General features: G+C 52.7%; 1 protein-coding gene across 6 annotated transcripts in view; it reads left to right on the forward strand.

Annotated features, from left to right (window-relative positions):
- The window catches only part of MROH7 (maestro heat like repeat family member 7), a 50,363-nt gene that overhangs the window by 16,576 nt on the left and 14,305 nt on the right, over positions 1-19,482 (forward strand). For 3 of the 6 annotated variants that reach the window (XM_059137478.1, XM_059137476.1, XM_059137477.1), the window contains exons 5-15: positions 1,681-1,770; positions 3,340-3,419; positions 3,699-3,828; positions 5,847-5,942; positions 6,448-6,552; positions 6,763-6,898; positions 9,005-9,117; positions 9,433-9,609; positions 10,039-10,193; positions 12,562-12,700; positions 15,924-16,114. In XM_059137478.1, coding sequence (XP_058993461.1) covers positions 1,681-1,770; positions 3,340-3,419; positions 3,699-3,828; positions 5,847-5,942; positions 6,448-6,552; positions 6,763-6,898; positions 9,005-9,117; positions 9,433-9,609; positions 10,039-10,193; positions 12,562-12,700; positions 15,924-16,114 — 1,412 coding nt within the window. Of the gene's footprint in view, positions 1-1,680; positions 1,771-3,339; positions 3,420-3,698; positions 3,829-5,846; positions 5,943-6,447; positions 6,553-6,762; positions 6,899-9,004; positions 9,118-9,432; positions 9,610-10,038; positions 10,194-12,561; positions 12,701-15,923; positions 16,115-19,482 lie in introns of those variants that run through there. The other 3 variants (XM_059137479.1, XM_059137482.1, XM_059137480.1) reach the window with 3 other exon arrangements.

Consider the following 19,482-nt stretch of genomic DNA (forward strand, 5'->3'; position numbering starts at 1 on the left):
ACCCCAAAACTTAGTGGTCTAAAAGTTCACTCTGCTGGGGGAATAAGGACTGAGGGGCCCCATTTCTCCTGATCCTGAAAATTTTGAAAAATTTTAATTTTTATTTATTTTTAACTGAAGCATGTACAATATTATAAGTGAGTACAGTATTATGTTCGTTTCAGGTGTACCACATAGTGATTCAGCATTTAAATAGAGGACCGAGAGATCACCAGGATCAATCTCGCTACCATCTGTCACCATACAAAGCTGTTAAAATATTATCAGCTGTATTCCTTATGCTGTACATTGCATCCCTGTGTCCTAATTGTTTTATAATGGGATGTTTGTACCTTTTAATCCCCCTCTCCTGTTTTGCCCAGCCCCGCCCCACCTCCCGTTCTCTCTGGCAACCACGAACGTTTTCTGTATCTATGAATCTGTTTTGTATGTTCATTTGTTTTGTTTTTCCTGTCCCACATGCAAGTGAAGTCGTGTGGTATTTGTCTTTCTCTGTCTGACTGATTTCACTTAGCATTATATCCTCTAGGCCTATCCATGTGGTTGCAAGTGGCAAGGTCTCATTCTTTTTTATGGCCGAGTTACATTCCAGTGTGTGTGTGTGTGTGTGTGTGTGTGTACAGATCTCACACACCTTCTCTATCCACTCATCTATCAGTGGACACTCAGGTTCCTTCAGTATCTTGACTGGTGTGAATAATGCCACAGTCAACCATAGAACCCACATCTTTTAGAATGAGTGCTTTTGTTTTCTTCAGCTAAATGAACTTGCTGGATTGTGTGACAATTCTGAAACCCTCTGGGCTCAGTGAGGTGGCTCTTCTGCTCTCTGTGCTATAGCCTGAGGTTACCTGGGAGCAGGGGCTGGAATGTCACCTTTCACATGGCATCATCGTCCTATATCTAGCCTTGCTTCCTTGTGGCATGGTGGCTGGGTTCCAGAAGGAAAAGGCGGCCAGTTCCCTGAAGGGCTAGGCCAGGAATTGGCACGTCATCACTTCATGGCCTTCTGTTGATCTAAGCAAGCCCTAAGATGAGCCCTGATTCTAGGGCTCTCTGTCCTCTTGATTGCGATGGCCAAGAATGTGTGGCCTCTCGCACCCACCACACTGCCCGTCGGGTTCACTTGCTTTTGCTTTCTTCCCTGGATGAAGTTAGTTTATCTATTTCATGAGTTTTGTTCTTCTGCCTTAAGATGATGAGCACACATAGATTAATTGGACATTAGTAAAGGTATTCCCTCTCTCAGCTGGTGAAACACCTTGACCTGACTAGGATGTGTCCTTAAGAGTGGGTACTAGCAAGCCCTTGAAAGGTATCACTCATGGTGGGATTTCGGCAGGAGGTGACAGCACCTCTTCTGTCCCCTCAGCTCCTGCCTCCTCTCCCCCAAGAGAGGGAGACCAGAGAGGGGGAGTGCTTTGCAGGGCCTGAAATCTGGTCCTCCTCCAAATGCTGCCCTTCAGGGATTATCCAACCCCTCCCCCACTGCCACCACAGCCTTCCTGAATCTGTACCCCACCTCAAGTGTCACCTTGGTTTCTCATTTCTCTGGAGCGCATGCTGGGGGCTGGAGGCTGGGGACGAGCTGGCCCTGTATGGTGGGGATGTGCGGGCCAGCCCTGAGGGCGGGGTCCTTGTGACTCTCACCCTGTGGTTTTGCCCTCTGCTGCCTCCCAGGTGGAGAATGTCATCGCCCTCCAGAAACGCCAGGAAGGGGAAGGCGAGAAGAAGACCGTGATGAAGAAGATGATGGTGTGGGAACCCTGGGTGGGCCTGTGGCATTGGGTGGGGAGGAGGTGGGAGTCTTGGTCTGCCCAACGGACGAGACAAGGCTTGAGGTGGGAGGAGGACAGAGATGGGTGCAGGACACTTGGATGTGAGCCGCGGTCCACCTCTAACTGCCCTCCACCCCGCTGAGGGAGCTCAACCCCTTTTCCTTCTGTGAGCCTGGCTCTTCTCATCTCCTCAGTACCTGTGGTAATAATGCCTGTGTGGGGGCTCTCTTCTTGGAAGGATGTAACCCAGTGGTTAGATCACTGTAGAGCACAAGTCCCTGTGAACAGTTGTGACTGTTTAACACATTCTTGTCCCAGACACTCCTCCTGGTGTGGAAACTTCCAAGAGTTTCCTTATTATTTGGCAAAATACATTCACTTCCCAGTTATCCACTGGAATGGTTTGGGCCGCTGAAGTCCCCAAAATTATATTTAGCTTTGTGTCCTTTAAAGAGAGCAAATCCTTGCCTTTGATAACTTCATTCAACCAACATTAATTGAGCCCCTATTGTATGTAGATGGGAGATCAAAAGTGAGAAGTAATTATTTGGACGTTTTTATTTTATTATTTCTTTATTTACTTGACAGAGAGATATTACAAGTAGGCATAGAGTCAGGCAGCGGGGGGTGGGGGGTGGGGGTAGGGAAGCAGGCTCCCCGCTGAGCAGAGAGACTGACTTGGGGCTCTATCCCAGGACCCTGAGATCATGACCTGAGCTGAAGGCAGAGGCCCAACTCACTCAGCCACCCAGGCACCCTTTTATTTATTTTTAAGATTTGATTTTATTTGAGAGAGAGAGAGAGCATGAGTGGGGCGGGGGGGGGGGGCAGGGTGGGGTGGGTGGATGGAGCAGCAGGCAGAGGCAGAGGGAGAAGTAGGCTCCCCCTTGAGCAAGGAGCCCAATGTTGGGGCTCAATCCCAGGACCCTGGGATCAGGGCCTGAGCCAAAGGCAGAGGTCAAACCCAATGAGCCGCCCAGGTGCCCTTTATTTTGTTTTTAAAGATTTTATTTATTTATTTGAGAGAGAGTGCACGCACCAGCTGAGGGAGGGGCAGAGAGAGAGGCAAGCAGACTCAGCACCAAGCAGAGAGCCCCACAGGGGACTTGATCCCAGCACCCTGAGATCATGACCTGAGCTGAAGGCAGCCGCTTAACTGATTAAGCCATTCCCAGGCGCCCTTAGGACAATTTTAAAGGAATTCAAGTGGACCCTCTTCCAGAGCCATTCATGGTGGCTTTTTTTGCTTTGGGCCAGCCCATGGTTTAAATATACCTCCTTACCACGGGGCTGCTGAAGCAGTTCTTGCTGGGCCCGGTGTGTGGGGTGTGGCTGGTTAAGGTGTGGTGTGTATTTGGTGGCCTTGAACTGAGCCCAGGACCCGGTTTGAGCCATGAGCCAGCTCTCCCCAGAGGAGGCCCTGCATGGTGTGGAGGTGGGGAGTTCTGTCCAGGCTGAGGGGCTGGCACAGCCCCGCGCCCTGTGTGGAACAGCGGCCTCGGTCCTGGTGGTCTGCAGTGGACTTGCTCCCTCATTGACCCCTCTGTGGTCCCCTGTCCAGAGGCAGATCCAGGAGGAGCCACTGGATTCCCTCTCAAGTACTGTCCGCTGGCAGGCCATGGAGACCCTGACCCAGCTGAGGTGTCCACAGCCCCCTCCCAGACCTCCAGCCCTCTCCCTTTTTCCCTGGGCTCCACCTCTCTCCCCTGGGGCCTGTCCTCAGTGCCCCACCCACTCCTGGGCCTTTTCCTCTCCTCAGGCCCCATCCTGCACACCCACTTCCCTCCTCCCCACCTCATCTTGCTCAGGCCATGCCCCAGCCTCCTGCTAGGTGCCCTCCTCCCTGCCCCTCATCCTTAGCTTCCTGCTTCCGGCCACAGGGCCCCTCCCTCACTGCCTCCCCATCCCCCTTGCTTTCAGTCACTCCCAGCCTATCCTGGGCTGGCAAGAAAGAGCAGAGCTGGTGAGCACGTGCGTGAAGAGTGTGTTCTCCCTCCCCTCCGTGCAGGCCATGCAAGAGAAAGACGAGGCCAAGGCTGAGGCCATACAGGTGAGTCCTCAGGGCTGTCCAGGTCCTTAGACAAAGGTGCATTTCTGACCTCCTAGCGGGGAGAGAAAGAGCATTGCAGAAGGTAGATGTGAATCTTCACACCCCTACTCAAGCTGCATGACCTTGCCTCTCCTGGCCTGAGCAGGCTCTTGATAAATATTCGGTGAATGAGTGAATCTTCAGAATAAGGAATTGCTCGTCTGGGATGCTCTGTCCACTTGTGGGTTCTGCCCTAAGAGAGGGATGTGAGCCTGTGTTGGTGCGGCCAGAGGAGGTGGCTGGGAGTGGGAGGAGGAGGGCTGAGGACTGGCTGAGCTGGGGTGGTGCCTAGCTGGGATGAGGGTAGAACGTCAAGGGGCTCCTGTGAGTGTCTTCCAGCCTGGGAAGGGTGGTCCCAGAAGTGGGTAGAGGTGACCCTTAGTGTAGGATGTAGGGTCCAGGGGAGAGGTTTAGGGAGAGGAGTTTCAGCCCAGAGGGAGGCACATTCGTTCATCCTTTCATTCAGCAAATATAAACAGTGCCCACTCCAAACTACCAGGGGCTGGGGGATATAGTAGAGGGAGGGGGGCGGGGAGAGGGACACTGTCAAAGAACCATACAAATAAATGCACATTTATTCATGGTAAATGTTGCAAGCAAACTTAGGATGGGTATCCTGGCCTAGGTGGGGGTCAAGGGTCATGGTGCTGCAGCTGAGAGGTTACAGAAGAGCTGCTTAGCTGGGGTGGAGGGGTGGGCAGAAGGAAGGGCATGCCAGGCAGAGGGAACAGCCTGTGCAGTGGCCTGAAGACTGTGAGAACAGGGTGACTGCAAAGGCAATGTGGCTGGAGCCAGAGGTTGAGGCAGGAGGGCTGGGAAGCGAGTCTAGAGAGCAGTAGGAGTCAGACCACACTGGCAGCATGAGGACTCTGGGTCCTGGGAGGTAGGTGGTGCACCGAGACAAGGTGGGGGAATCCTTGCTGCCTGGCAAGAGAGCAGGAAGCCCTCTTGCAGTACCAGGCCTAGACACCAGAGGTCAGTGCCGCACAGTAATGGGTCCGTGGATGGGCGGGAAGGAGGTGGTAGCAGGACAAGCAGGGCCTGGCTTGGTGGCTGTGGTGTAACCCTGGTGTGCACAGACTGGGGAAGTCTGGGCGAGGACACCCTGGGAGACAAACAGACATGATGAGCTGGCAGAAGGAAAGGATGCAGGGGGCAGAGGGTCTTCCCAGAGTGGCCCAAACCCACTCTGTAGCCTTGTGTATGAGTAACGCCTGCACCTTCCTAAGACAATTCTGGGACTGGGGTGTGGCTGAGGGAAGGGGAACCGGGGCAGGGGAGACATGACTCCCGGCAGGGGCAACTTAGAAAGTCTACTTCGGTCTAGGAGTATCAAGTAAAAACACCCGGAACAATAGTAAAAGGCCGACCCTCCTGTTTTTCTGGCCCACCCAGCCTCTCCTTTGTTCCTCACCACTGGAAACCGCGTCAGCTTGGATAAGTGCATGCTCATTTGCAAAATGAGAAAAACACTTTGAGGGCACATGGATATGGTTGTGTGAATCTCCACACTGACCTGGCCCATGATAGATTCTCAGTCAATGCTGGGGCTCCTCTTCCTCCTCCTTTAAGGCATGAGTGCAGGGATAATAATCACCAATTTGTTATTTTTTAAAATTTTATTTATTTATTTGAGAGAGAGAGAGAGAGAAGGAGCCTGGGAGGGGCAAAGGAAGGGAGAGAATCCCAAGCAGACTCCATGCGGAGGAGCACAGAACCTGATAACAGGTCAACAGGTTTTGACTCAGGCCACTGACTCTGCCACCCAGGCACCCCACTGATTTGTTGATAAGGAAACTGTAACCCATGGCGGGAGTAGTAATTTGTCCAGTACTACACCTCAAGTTAGTGTCTGAGATGGGGCCAGAAAACAGCTCTCATGGGACTGGATGCCCCTCCTCCCCTGACCCATAGCAGGGGTTGCAGGCTGGGTTTGCTCCAGGAGCCTCCTAGTGACTTGGTCCTCCTTCTGTCCACAGACACTTTACCGTCAGACCCTGGAAGCTCTGCAGACACTGCTCAATGCCCTCTTTGTGGAGGATCCCACTCCTGCCGGGCTGAAGAGCATCTTGGAGGTGTGGGGGCAGGGAGCAGTACAAGGGCAGAGGGGAAAGGAGAACGGGCTCCAGAGCCTGGGGAGGCTATGCCCAGGAGTGGTTGGACTTCTGGATGTCACCTTGTGCCTGTGTTCTGCTCCCCGGTCCCTCTTAACAGGCCCTATTCCAAACTCCTGCCCCTTCACTCTCTCCCTCAAGAGCTTCCTGCTCTTGCTCTAGCCGCCTGCTTAGCGTTCCTTTTCTCTTCTCATCCCTCCCTCTCTTCTATCCTCATGACTCTCCACCTACCATCTCTCTCCCTATTGTCCCTCCTCCTCCCTCTGGTTTTCCAGTCCTAGCCTCAACTTCTGGACCCCGTGCCTCCCTATGCTCCTGGAGGAGGATGGGGGCTATGGACAGTTGCATTTATGCCCTCCTGGAAGCTTCCTGCTGACTGCTGACTGGTGAAGGCTAACCTCCCCACCCAGGCAGCAGAAGGCTGGTGTCCAGCCTGCATCTCTGAGTCTTGTCCTTGTCCTCACAGCCCCTGGGGCCCTGGATGAACTCTGGGAAGGCCCATGAGCGAGCACGGGCTGTGAACAGCAATGTCTCTGTGTTGAACCACACGCTTCTGACCCTGCCTTTCTTTGTGAGTGGCCCCTGGGAGGGGAGGACACTCTTAGGAAGAAACTTCTTGGCTCTAAGGGATCCGGTGCCTCTATCCCAGGGTTCCCAGGTGGCCCTTGTCATCTTCAGAGGGCTCTCCTATCAGGGCCAGACCATCCGGCTCTCTTCACTAATCACTGTATAGTGCTATTGAACCTATAAGACTCAGTCCTTGAAGTTATGATACAAACAGATGTCCTCGGGGTTCCCGGCACTGGGACTTCTGCTGGGGAGACTCATCCTTCGCATCGGGGATCCTGATGAGGAGATCGGCCGGGAGGCCCTGGACGGCATCATCATCCTCTATACCATCCTGGAGCTCCAAAAACGTAAGCCCTTGGCAGCACGTCTGCAGCAAGCTTCTGAGCAGATACTCAGCCTGGGAATGGACTGGAGCCCTGACAGTAAGGGCACAGGTAGAAGATGGAGGAACCCAGCATGGGGTCCGATGGGCTGGCGCGATGCCTCAGTCCACACAGACCCAGAGGACAGGGGCTACAAACAAATCTATTTTGATTTAAGCCATCTGTCCATCGGATCCCCTCCTCTTCCTCTCAAGTATAATCTGTGACTTTCATGTCACATTTCTACGATGTGCCAAGAGCAGGGAAGGCTATGTCTTCATCTCCACTCCATTCCCATGGTCTAGCCCCGGGCCTGGGCACATGGTGGGTGTTCAGTGAATGTTTACTGAGTGAACAAACAAAGACCAGTTCCCACGTTAGGGTCTGGAGTGGATGCAGCCTGTAGACCTCGCATTAGGGAGCTGGGGGCTTGAAACGGGCTGACCTAGGTACCAGGCTGGCACTGTGCCTAGAGGTGTGCAGCGGCTAACTGCCTCCATCCTTTCTGCATGGTCCCAACCCCGCCCACGGGCCTTTGGCATGTTATTTAAACTCTGGCTCCAGAGGCCGAGTGACCTGGCCATCTGAAATCGCAGTTAACTGGCTATCCTGTATTTTGTCTGGGGACCCCCAGACATACACTGTCAGACTTTCAAGGGTGAAGTGCTTTGTCTGGACCCCCTGAGTGTAGGGAGCAGCAAAGCTAGGCTTTGAACTTGGGTGTCTCTGTTTCCAGGTCTCATGCTTCTTTTTCTTTTTTTTTTTTTTTTTTAAAGATTTTATTTATTTATTTGACAGAGAGAGATCACAAGTAGGCAGAGGGGCAGGCAGAGAGAGAAAGAGGAGGAAGCAGGCTCCCTGCCAAGCTGAGAGCCCGATGCGGGGCTCAATCCCAGGACCCTGAGATCATGACCTGAGCCGAAGGCAGAGTCTTAACCCACTGAGCCACCCAGGCGCCCATCATGCTTCTTTTCTTTACAAATAACTCACACACTTGGTCCATAGGGTCCTTCTGCCTCGATGGCCCTTCCTTATGTCTATGGCTTGCACACGCTGGGGCATCCAGGTGGGACCTGGGCCAGGCTGCAGAAAGGCCTGAGGAAATGAGCCTGAAATGTGTTTCCTTCCACAGGAAATATGAAGCCGCCTTGTGCCAGGTCTAGTCTAGGCACTGAAAACAGCGATGAAGTTAAATAATCCTTCCTGTTCAGGGGCCCTTCTCGTTGTTAGGAGACAATAAACAAAATAAACAAGTGATACGTATAGTGAAGTCAGATAACGAGCACTAAAGAAAACACATCAGAAAAGGGGGTTTGGGAAGGCCAGGGTAGGAGGACCACAATTTAAAGAGGGTTCACCACACACCCACCAGACCAGCAGAAATCCACATGACAGCTCACTGGTGGGATGGCGGGGGGTGGGGGGGGGGATGGGCTGGAGCGCTTGTGCACTGCTGGGGGTGGGGGGTGCATAGTCGGCCCGACTGGAAGACCATTTGGCAGCTTCCCCTGAGGCTGAACCCGTGCGTACCCTGGCACCCAGCAAACACACTTCTGCCTCCATACCAACAAATGTGTCCCTCCATTCACTGAAAGGCATGGGCTAGGCCTACCAGAATGTTCCAAGCAACACCAATAGCTGGATGTGACCCCAGTGTCCATCAGAAGCAGAAGAGAGACCTAGACCGTAGTGTATTCACACCATGGGAAACGATGCAACATCATGACCAATGAGCTCACGCTACTTGGGACCACTACTTGGGACCCCCATGACGCTGAGGGAAAGCCGGCACATAGGTCCAACAGCAAGAAATTGAACCTGTGGCTTTAGGAGTTAGAACAGTGGGGTCAGAGGAGGTGGGGTGAGGGGGCAGAGGACTGGAAGGAGCACCAAGAGGGGGCCTCTGGGGTGCTGCTGATGACGTAGTGTTTCTCAACGCAAGAGCTGGTTACCTGGACCTGGGTGCTGGTTCCAGAAAAACATACCTCGCTGCTTATCTCTGATTTGTATACTTCCTACATTTGCGTTTAGCAGAAAGTTTAAGAAAAAAGAACAGGATGGTTGGGCCTCACTGAGGCTTTCTTCTTGCAGGATCCAGAGATAAGGAAGAGACCAATAAGGAGGAGCTCTATGAGAGCAACAAGCGATTCCTGGGGCCCTACAACCCTGTCAGCCCATGCCAGAATATTCTGCGTGTGATTGCGGTGACCACCCACTGCCCACCAGCTCTGGGCCTTCCTGGAAATGGGGGAGGGGCAGTGCCAGCCCCCCCCCCCCCCAGTGTCTCCTCCCCATGTTTCCATCTCTCCAGGCTCAAGTCCCTTTAAGGAAGCCTTCCCCAACCACACGGGCCCACCCTGAGTACCCCCTCCTCCTCGGTTCAGAGCCCGTTCAGAGCTGTGCCGGAGGGATGCTAGCTCATTCTGGGGGCAGGGGCCATGTCTCCCCTCTCTTTTAGCTCCTCCCCAAAGGGTTGGCCACCTGTCCGTGGGGTCTGTATCTCTGTGCCTCTGTTTCAGGAGTTTGGAGACTTCCTGGGACCCCAGCAGGTTAAGGACCTGTTGCTAGCAGCCCTAGAAGGCTTGAAAGGCAGCTCAGAGGCCCGGGGGAAGGACTCTGGGGAGATGATGCAGCTAGCCTCGGAGGTCACGCTCAGCTCGGTGCTGGAATGGTACCGCCACAGGGTGCTGGAGGTGGTAAGGCTCCCTGTGGGAAGTGGCTGAGGTGGGAGTCCCCACAGGGCTGCTCATCCCTTGGGACCCACCGTCTGGCAGGGGCAGGGTGGGGAGTGTGGGAACCCCTAAGCCCTGGAGCAGGGTAGGGGTGGTAGTGGCTGAGTTCTAGGTGCTTCCTACTTGTGGGTAAGAAAGAACTCACTTAATGATCTGGGGGCAGTGGGGAAGGCAGACACAGCTGGCTGTCTCCCAGGGAAGGAGCAGGTGCACTGCCCCCCCCCCCCAATCCCCATCTCTCTCCTGTTGCCCTCTCTCTCTCCCCTCCCCCCTGCCCCTCTATCCTGTCACCCCCACTTCTTTCCTCCTCCCCTATCCCTACTCTCCCCACACCTGCCTTGGCTTCTCCAACTGGCCTCCTGGCTGCTCACGGCTGCTCTGGCTGTGCCCCAGATCCCAGAAATCATGCAAGGCATCTACGCACAGCTGAACTACATCCAGGAACCACGGGCCCGCGAGGTGGCCCTGCTCCCCGTCTCCCTCCTGGCCAGCTCCTTCATGACCGAGGTGGTTGTGGCCCTGCTCACGTGCCCCCTGCCACTGGACAGGTACCCACGGAGGGGCTCCCGCCATCACACCTCCGAGGGTTGGAGCAGCCCTCACCCTGGGCTGGGAACCTGTCCTCCCACCCAGAGCAGGCCCTGGCCCTCCTAGCTCCCCTTTTCCGTATGATCTGAGATGCTTATGACAGCCATTAAGCACTTCTGAAGCCCTGCCGGGTATCCATGTGGAGCATTAATCCCTTCTGTCCTTAGTACAACAACCCCACTCTGTAGATGGGGAGACTGAGGTGAAGTTCCTTGTCCTTGGTACCCAGGGAGCAAGCAACAGGATGAGAACCTAAACTCAGATTTGATCAGCTCTGAGCCCAGATCTCTAAGGAGGCCCTAGAAAGGAGGTCTGAGTGTTGGCCCTGACTCTGCCTCTGGCTACTGTGTGGTCTTGGGTGGTTCACTTGTCCTCTCTGGGCTTCATTTCCCCCCAGAGACAAAAGAGGGAAATATTCCCTGCATGATTCCCACTCCAGATGGCTGGTTGTGACAAGCAACATAGCAAGCTGAGCTGAGGGCCTGCCCAGGGCTGGACTCTACAGGACCAAGCTTCCTGCTCTCAGCCTTCAGGATCTTGTGGTCTGACGGGCAGAGGGGACTGTGGCCAGAGAGACCAGACTGACTGCTCCAGCCTCCCAGCCCAGGAAACACTCCCACACCTTTGAATGAATAGAACAGGGCAGCCAGAGCGTGGCCCACACCTTAAGATAGTTATACGGGAGCTCACGCAGAATTGCACCAAGGTGTGTGATGAGCTCGTGTCATTTATAGAGGCCAGGGAGACTGGCTGGGAAGGTGAGAGCTAGGGTGTCAGGTCCCCGTGCTCCCACCTGGAAGAATTTCACCCTTTCTGCCCACACTAGCCTCCAGAGGGTTTCTTGGAATCACCAACCCTTCAGACTCAAGACTGGCAGGGCCACACCTGTCATCAGAGTCGCTCAGGATGGAGGACAGCAGTGGCAGGGGCTCCTGCTCCCAGAAGTCCTTGTGGCAGCCCAGTGGGCCAGCCAGACAGAGCCGGTACAAGATGGAAGGAGGCTGGGCTCTCAGGTGCCACGCTAGCGTGGCCTCCTTCCATCTAGTGTCCCGGATGCCTCACGTGCCTCACCCTATTCTTCCCTCTGGGCTTGAGAGCTGGACTCTTGGGCCTCCCAGCGAGAGGTGTAGGACTGCCCTGGCTGAAATGGCTCCTGAGAATTGCTCTTGCTCCTCCCCCCCCCCCAAATTTTATTTATTTGACAGAGAGATCACAAGTAGGCAGAGAGGCAGGCAGAGAGGGGGAGGGGAAGCAGGCTCCCGGCTGAGCAGAGCGCCCTAAGTGGGGCTCCATCCCAGGACCCTGAGATTATGCATGACCTGAGCTGAAGGCAGAGGGTTTAACCCACTGATCGACACAGGTGCCCCTAGAATTGCTCTTTTATGAAAGATCTAGAGATTTTGCTTTTGGGGTCCCCATGGGGACAAGCGCAGTCCCAAGAGTCACTGCTCCCTGGGAGGCTCCATGCAACAGCGTCCTCTTCGGTTCTTATAGCTCATTTATAGTCCCTCCCAGCCCAGATGCAATTTACCAACTGGGTCATTTTCACCATAAGCAATGTTGCCTAGCAACATAGTTGACATACTATCTTTATCAGGTTTCCAGGGGAACAGAGCTGGAAAGTTAATGGAAGGTTCAAATGCTCATGCAGAGGGGAAAGGGTTCCGTTAACCCTTTTGTGCACCACTGGCCTGCCCATGCTTTTGGCTTCCCACAATTGATAGGAATGCCCACAGTCTGGTGCTGGCAGGTCCAGAGGCTTTCCTCTGCCTGGAGTACTGCCTTGCACTCCTTGATATTATGTGACAAATGCAAGGTCCAGGCCCTAAGGGGTCTCCTGGCATAGAGGAATGACTGACTACTGGCTTTGAAGGCGCCAAACCTGGTCATTTCCTGACGCTGCAGCTCATTATCTGTAATATCTCAGACTAATGATGTCACCTCTCTGAGCCTCAACTCCGCATCTGTAAAATGGGAATAACAACCCAACTTGAGTGTCCTTTGAGAATTCAGTGGAATTGAGGATCTTGAATACCTTGTTCACATCTATACGCCCAGGGATTTGCCTAGTGCCTGGGGTACAGAAGATGCTCCATGTTTGCCAAATAAATTGAGTATAAAGCACTTGGTACAATACATGGAAATAGGGTTTTGAAGAATTGTGAGCCCTCTGCCTCTTAGAGAGTGTTTTCTGAATCAATCCTCACTGGGACACCCATGGATACCATTTTGATGGTATCTTCCTTTCTCCATCCCCAAACCACTGGGAGGCAGGGTGGGCCCAGCGCCCTGGTCCTCACTAACCATCTCCACCCCCCAACCCCCCAGCAATGGTGCGGAGATGTGGAGGCAGCTGATACTGCGCAAGCCCAGCTGTGACGTCCGAGACCTCCTGGACCTGCTCCTGACCAGCCTGAAGGAGAAGCCCTTCACCAAGAACGGCCGGACCTCCATCGTGCCCCTTGCGGTGAGCCCCTGCCTGGCCTACCTCACGACTACCCCATCCTGCGCTCCCTGCTCCTGCCCTCCTGCCCAGCTCAGCACAACCTGCTCTGCCAAGAGCTAGTTGTATGGCTCAGGTGGGTCTGTCTCCAGCCTGCTATTTGTGACCCCCTGGACAGCATCTTGCTGCTACTTACAGGGAGGGCAGTAGGCAGGGAGGGGGGACTTGCAGACCCGGGTCTAAGAGCTGGCTTGGATTCCCATACTAATCTATGACCTGAGCAAGTCACTTCTCCGCTTGAGGCTCAGCCTCTGTGTCTGTAAATGGGATACTGATGAGGGAGTCTGCCTCACGTGGTGGTGGTGAAGATAAAATGAGGTAACTCCTTCTTTCATTTAGTGATGCAACATGTTTACATGCTTGCTGCGGGGCTCTGAGCTCATACCTGAGAACACAGAGGGAAAGGCGGCTCTGACTGCAGGGAGGTGACTGGGCAGAAAGACAGATTTCTCTCTGCCTCTGTCACTGTCACCCTGGCCCTAGCCCTCTGGACAGCACCCCTGTTCATCTTGCTGCTTCCACTTCAGCCCCTCCAATCTGTACTGCAGCCAAAAAATCTTTGAGAATACACCTCTGCTCTTCTCAATCCCATCAGTGGCTTCCCTTTGTCCTTGAGAATAACACGGTATTTCTACTGATGTTGCAAGGCCCCACACCCCTCTTGGGCCTTACCACACTCCATGGTCCCTCTTACTTGCATGCATCCAGCCTTGTTCTTTGTCAGAAATGCTTACACACCATGCTATCTCTGTCACAGGGCCTTTGCACATGCTGTTCCCTCTCCTGAACTGTTCTCTGCTAACCTAACTTCTACTCATCCCTCAGCTCTCAATTCCAGCATCACCTCCTCAGGGAAGCCCTCCCGTACCTCCCTGACCTGATCACATCTGTGCATATTACACTTTGCTTCACATGCTTTATCTTGGAGGGGTTTACCCTGTTGTGTTTAATTTGACACTAATGTGTGGGGTCCTTTAAGTAATCTGTGAGATGCATGAATTCAGTGCCTGAGCCTCTTTTGCTGACCATAATATCCCCAATGTCTGACGTATACCTGGCGCAAACTCAAAAAAAGTTCCGTTGGACTGATTTATTTATTCATTATTCATAATTGAGCACCTACTATATACCAGGCACACTCATGAGTTCTGGGGATTCAGCAGAGAGCAAGATATTCTGGTGGAGGGAAGCAAATAAAGACATGGCTGGTGGAGACATGGGTGGTAACCCCTTTACGGAGGGGGACACTGTGGCTCAGTCACATCCCAGGACTTAGCTAAGGTCATAGAGCTTGGTGAGGCCAGCAGTCAAGCCCAGATCTCCTACCTCTGAATCCTGTGCTTCACCACTGGGGGTCTCTGCCTCTCTCCCCCAGCGCTGAGGTCTACGAATAAGGCATGAGCCTCCATTCCTTCCCTGATTTGGTCCTTCATCCTCTCCTTCCTCAAGGAATGTGTCTTGCTGTATTCGTGAGTCACTCATCTGTGCATTTTGCTGAAGCATAGTTTGAGCACAGATACAGCCTGGACAGATTTTTATCTCGTATTGATAAACAGTGACCAAGATTGAGCCAAGAGCAGAGCCCTATGGCCCATCACTAGAGACTTTTCTCTACAGCACAACCATGTTCTTTGGATACAATCATTATCTTTGGTCTACTGAAAAACGTAAAGGCTTTGAGTCCAAGAGGCTTATCTTAGCTCTGCCACTGCCTCACTATATAATCTCGGTCAGTCACTTCCCCCTGCTCTAGCCTTGGTATATTGATCTGTAAAATGGGCGGTAATAAGTCCCACCCTGTCTAGCTTCCCTTTTCAGAAGAGTGAAATACTGTGTGTGTGAAAGAGCTTCCGAGGGGTGCCTGGGTGGCTCAGTGGGTTAAGCCTCTGCCTTCAGCTTGGGTCATGATCTCAGAGTCCTGGGATCAAGTCCCGCATCAGGCTCCCCCTCTCTCTCTGCCTGCCTCTCTGCCTACTTATGATCTCTGTCTCTCAAATAAATAAATAAATAAATAAATAAAATTTTAAAAAAAGAAAGAAAGGAAAGGTTTCCTAGGCTGTAAAGCACAAATTTTTAAGTGCCACTCCTGGTTCTCATCCAGCCCGCATTTTGTCTCTTATCTCCCTGGGAACATGCCGTGGGCTCTGTCACTTGACAAATTCTCTTCCCTTGGGTCAGCTAGCATGAGAACACAGATCCTGGTCACTTCTTTGTAAAGCACTCTCACCGCTCCCCTGATTCACTGTCCGCCACACCTGTGGGGCTGGTGGGAAGAGGACCGGTGAGCCCCCCACCCCTTGACAGGATGGATGGATCTGAAGCTCCGAGAGGGCCAGGGAACTGTGGGGCGGGAAGGAGCCATCCAGTCTGTGACCCCAGCACCACCACCCCTGCCCCTGCACTGTCTTCCTACCAGTGAGAGAGGCCTTGGTGGGTGGAGCAGGAGGCGGGCCCAGGCCAGGACCAGAGATGAATGGCAGGTGGAGAGGTTGGATGGTGAGCACCCGTCAGGTCCCAGGGAAAGTCGTGGACAGAACGCTAATAAAGCCAAGTTCCCAGGATTTGGGGGGGCTGGTGTGGGCAGTCGTGGATAGAAAAGGCAGGGTGTGACCTGTAGGGGTGGAGTGACAGAGTTGAGGACTGGGCCTCCCTGGCTCCTACTCAAGCTGGGATTTGTTTCTTCCGGTTTGTTGGGTAGCAGGGGAGGCAGTGAGGGCAGCCAGGTTTAATGGCCTGAAGTGAAGGGACAATGGGAGCGCCATCATGGTCTCTGTGCCCATGTATGAATGAGGAAGAGGGAAGGCATGTGCAGCTGGTGTCTGAAAGCCTGGGCTTCAGTGCCAGCTCTGTCCCAAGGGCCGGGCAACCACGGTAAGTGCTTTCACCCCTCTGAGGTGTCTCCTCGCCTGCACAACGGGATCAAGACTGCACCTCACCCACGATGAGAGAGGAGCCCTCCATCCAGTTCTTCTACAGTCGTGTCACCACCAAAGAGGCAGGCCGCTGTGCTGGTCTAGGGCTCACCCAGAGAGCCAGGAGTTGGAGTGTGTGTGGGGGCACGGTGGGTGGAGAGATCTGGACTCTACCAATTGGAGTGAGAGAAGAGCAAAGATCCAGGTCCAAGCTGCTAGAGAAGCTGTCCGGACCCCTGCCAGGAGCCTCCAGCCAGCCTCCCCTCTGCCCCCAGGCAGCCAGCGGCCTGTGTGAGCTCCTGTCGGTCAACAGCTGCGTGGGTCGTGTGAGGCGTATCTATCCCCAGCTGCTCCTGGCCCTGCTCATTCAGGTCCATTACCACATCGGGCTCCACTTTCCCAGCCGCATGGCTTTCTGCAAGGATGCCAGGAAAGACACTCCGCCTTCCATCTTCATACCTGTGCGGTACGTATGTCTTGCTCTCCCTGGCTGGGGGAGGCCACTAGCAAGGGCCCTTCCTAAAACCTTGAGGGCAGTCAGTTGGTAGAATTAGCTTTGGGACTAAAAGAGAAAACAGAAGCCTATTTTTAGGAGTGCTGTGTTTCAGACCTGCCCAGTGCTGGATGACAGCAAAAAATAAGCCTTCCCCCAAGGAGCTCACAATTTCATGTTTCATCCTCCCTCCCTAGACATATCATTTGTATTAGATTTGTATCCAAGTTCCACCTTTTTATTTTATTTTATTATTTTTATTTTATTTTATTTTTTACGTGGACTCCATGCAGGCCTTGAACCCACGACCCTGAGATCATGACCTGAGTTGAGATCAAGAGCGGAATGCTTAGCTACTGAGTCACCCAGGCACCCCTCACCATCTTATTTTTCATTATTAACCCGTATAGGTAATACATACATGTGGGTAAAGATCTCAAAAGGCATTAAAAGTGAGTTTCCTTTCCTCTCCTTACCCAGTGAGCCTCCCCAGAAGAACCAGGTTCTTTCATACCCTTCCACAGGTGGTTGATGCAGAGATAAGCACACGTGTCTGTTTCTGTTTTTATACCAATAGTAACGTCCTTTACAGTTACAGTTTTGCTTTTAGCATATACTCTGTCCTAGAAGAACAGACATAGAGATCTGTGTCATTTTTTTTTTTTTTTGAACAGCTGCATAATACCCTTTGAGCGGAATGTACTGTAATTTATTTAACCAGGATCCTCTTGGTTTAGGTACTTTGCACTTACAGACAAAGCTGCAATGAGCTCGTTTATATGTCTTTACGCACACATGTGATGGTACAATGTAGGACAAATTCCCGAAAGGAGACTGGGTGCATTGAAGGGCTTCTGCATTTTAATCGTGAGCTGGGATAGGGATAAGGGGTGGAGAACATTCTTGACCAGTGAGTGATGAAAGGGAAAGTAGAGTGCCCTCTCAAGCACTCAGTTTGCCACATGGCCTCTGCCAGGGGTTGCTGTGTCCAGGAGGGCATGAGAATGGCCGTCTCCCACACCTCGGCCAGCACAGTGGAACAGAAGATATTTATGTCTTCGCTGATCTGAAAGTTGAAAAAAAAAAATGCTGTCATTTTCTATTACTACGCTTGAAGTGGAGGTTGAAGTGCCATATGTGTTTTCCTTTTATAAAGATTTTATTTATTTGAGAGGGAGAAAGTGAGTGCATGTGTGAACGGGGGAGGAGCAGAAGGGGAGGGAGAGGGAGAGAGCGGATCTCAAGCAGACTGTGCTGAGCACAGAGCCCCATGTGGAACTCCTGTCTCACAACCCTGAGGTCACGACCTGAGCCAAAACCAAGAGTCGGATGCTTAACCATCTGAGCCACCCAGTGCCCCTGTGTTTCCTTTTCTTTGAGCAACATTTGCCCAATTTTATATAGGACTGTTGAGAATTTTTTTGTTGTTGTTAATTTGTAAGAGCTTTTTATATATTAAGGATGGTAACTCTTTGTCACATGTATTCCACTTAAGTGGTAACTATTTTATGGTCTTTGCCATACAGAGGGTTTAAGTTTGTATGCAGTCGAGTGTCTCAGTCTTTTCTTTGGCTTCTATTGTGTGGAATGCTTAGAGAGGCACACTTTGAGGGGCTGAGTGCAAGCCATTGTGAGGCTGGGCTTGAAGTCTGAACATCTCGGATTTGAGTGTGGTTCCATCATTTAGGCTTTGTCCCTTGGGTAAACCACTTTAACCTCTTGGCAGCCTGGTGTGCTTGCCCATGAAATGGGGTAAGTGATTCCTGCCCTGCAGGTGTGTTGTAAGGACCAAACAGGACCCTGTGTCCCAGTGGGACATCCCATGCCAGGGCCACAGCACCACCTCTGACTCCCTGGTGCTTGTGAGGGTGGCAGCCCTGACTCCAGAAGCTGGTGGGCTCCAGGGGAAACAAAACCAGGGGGAAGTAGAGAAGCACTGGAGGAGGAAGAGGAACACACAGTGGAAAGGTCTCAACCATCAAGTGATAAAGGCTGCAATCTCTCGACCTGGAGGACCTCCCTGAGCAAGGCCTGGGGAGGGGAGCTGGAGAGAACCCCAGTGTCCACCTCCAAAAGGTCCAGCTGCTGTGCCCTGCGGCAGCCTCAGGCTTCAGTGCAGCTCCCTGTTGGGTCCTTGGCACCCCCATCCCACAGCAGGGACAGGGCAGTGCTGGCTCCACTTCACTGGGAAAAGTTGAGAACCTTCTGGGAAGGTGAAGCCTACAGAGTGGGCGTTTCGGGGAGCCAAAGGACCTGCACCACTACCCACAGCCTTCCTCCCTATGCTGTCACCTCTGCCTTTTTACAAAGCAGCACAGACCTCACCTGGGGCTCCAGAGGTGTATCTTTGGGAGTAGGGTGGGGAGGAAGGACGATGGGTAGGGTCATTTTTGTTAAAACTTGGAACCCAATCAAGGGCGTGGTGGAAGAGTAGAGTCACCTACCTAGGAATGATGTGGCACTGTGTCCAAAAGCTTTAGCCTAATTTCGAGTTCCTCAGCTGCACACACCGACACCGGGTAGATGTGGTCTGGGTAAGAGCTATGACAGTCTGAAGCCAGGTAGAGAGAAAGTGACCAGTGCTCCTGGAGATGGGGACACTGGGTGGTCAAGTCATGGAGCAGAACATTACACAGCTGGCTCACTCGGTCTTAGTTCAAGGTGCTGATGCTCGGCATGGAAGGTAGAACCTTCCTTCTAATGAAAACTTGCACATCTCCGCTTAGCTATTCAGCCAGTGTTCTGGGGGGAAGGGAATCGTTGGGGAGAGGGAGAGTTGGGGAGGGCAAGCCCTAGGCTTTCAGGGTGGGCAGCACCGGGAGCCTGCCTCCTTCTCCCTCCATGTGTGTGTGACTTTGCTGGTCCAGGACTGTAACTGACAGCATGTGTCTCTAAGAATCAGCAGGAAGCTTGCATGGTTCTGAAAGCCCGGGTCTTCATAGAAGCTTGACTTTTCCCACTGGATCAGTTAGTTATTACAAAACCCAAAACATCAAAACTAAAAGTGAATTCCCAAACATTATGCAATTTCCAGAATGCTTTGCTGCTTTGTCTTGAATCATGAGGACCACCCACTCTCAGTATCTCCTGACGTATGTCCACATGTGATAAACTCTTTAAACATGAGGGCTGACGTTTCTAGAAAACTTTGTCTAAACGTAAACTTCATTCCACACACTGTCCATTTCCATTTTATTAAAGGTTTACCTATAGGTACACATACACATCTGCGGACACCCAGTACCCAGGACATAGTGGGGCATCCGCACAGGGCTGCTCCTTCCCAGCACCATGCTGGGGCTTCAAAAGCACAGAGGACTGGGTTCCAGCCTTCTCCATCC

Source organism: Mustela lutreola, chromosome 10 (genome assembly GCF_030435805.1).
Source record: "Mustela lutreola isolate mMusLut2 chromosome 10, mMusLut2.pri, whole genome shotgun sequence".
Taxonomy (NCBI): domain Eukaryota; kingdom Metazoa; phylum Chordata; class Mammalia; order Carnivora; family Mustelidae; genus Mustela; species Mustela lutreola.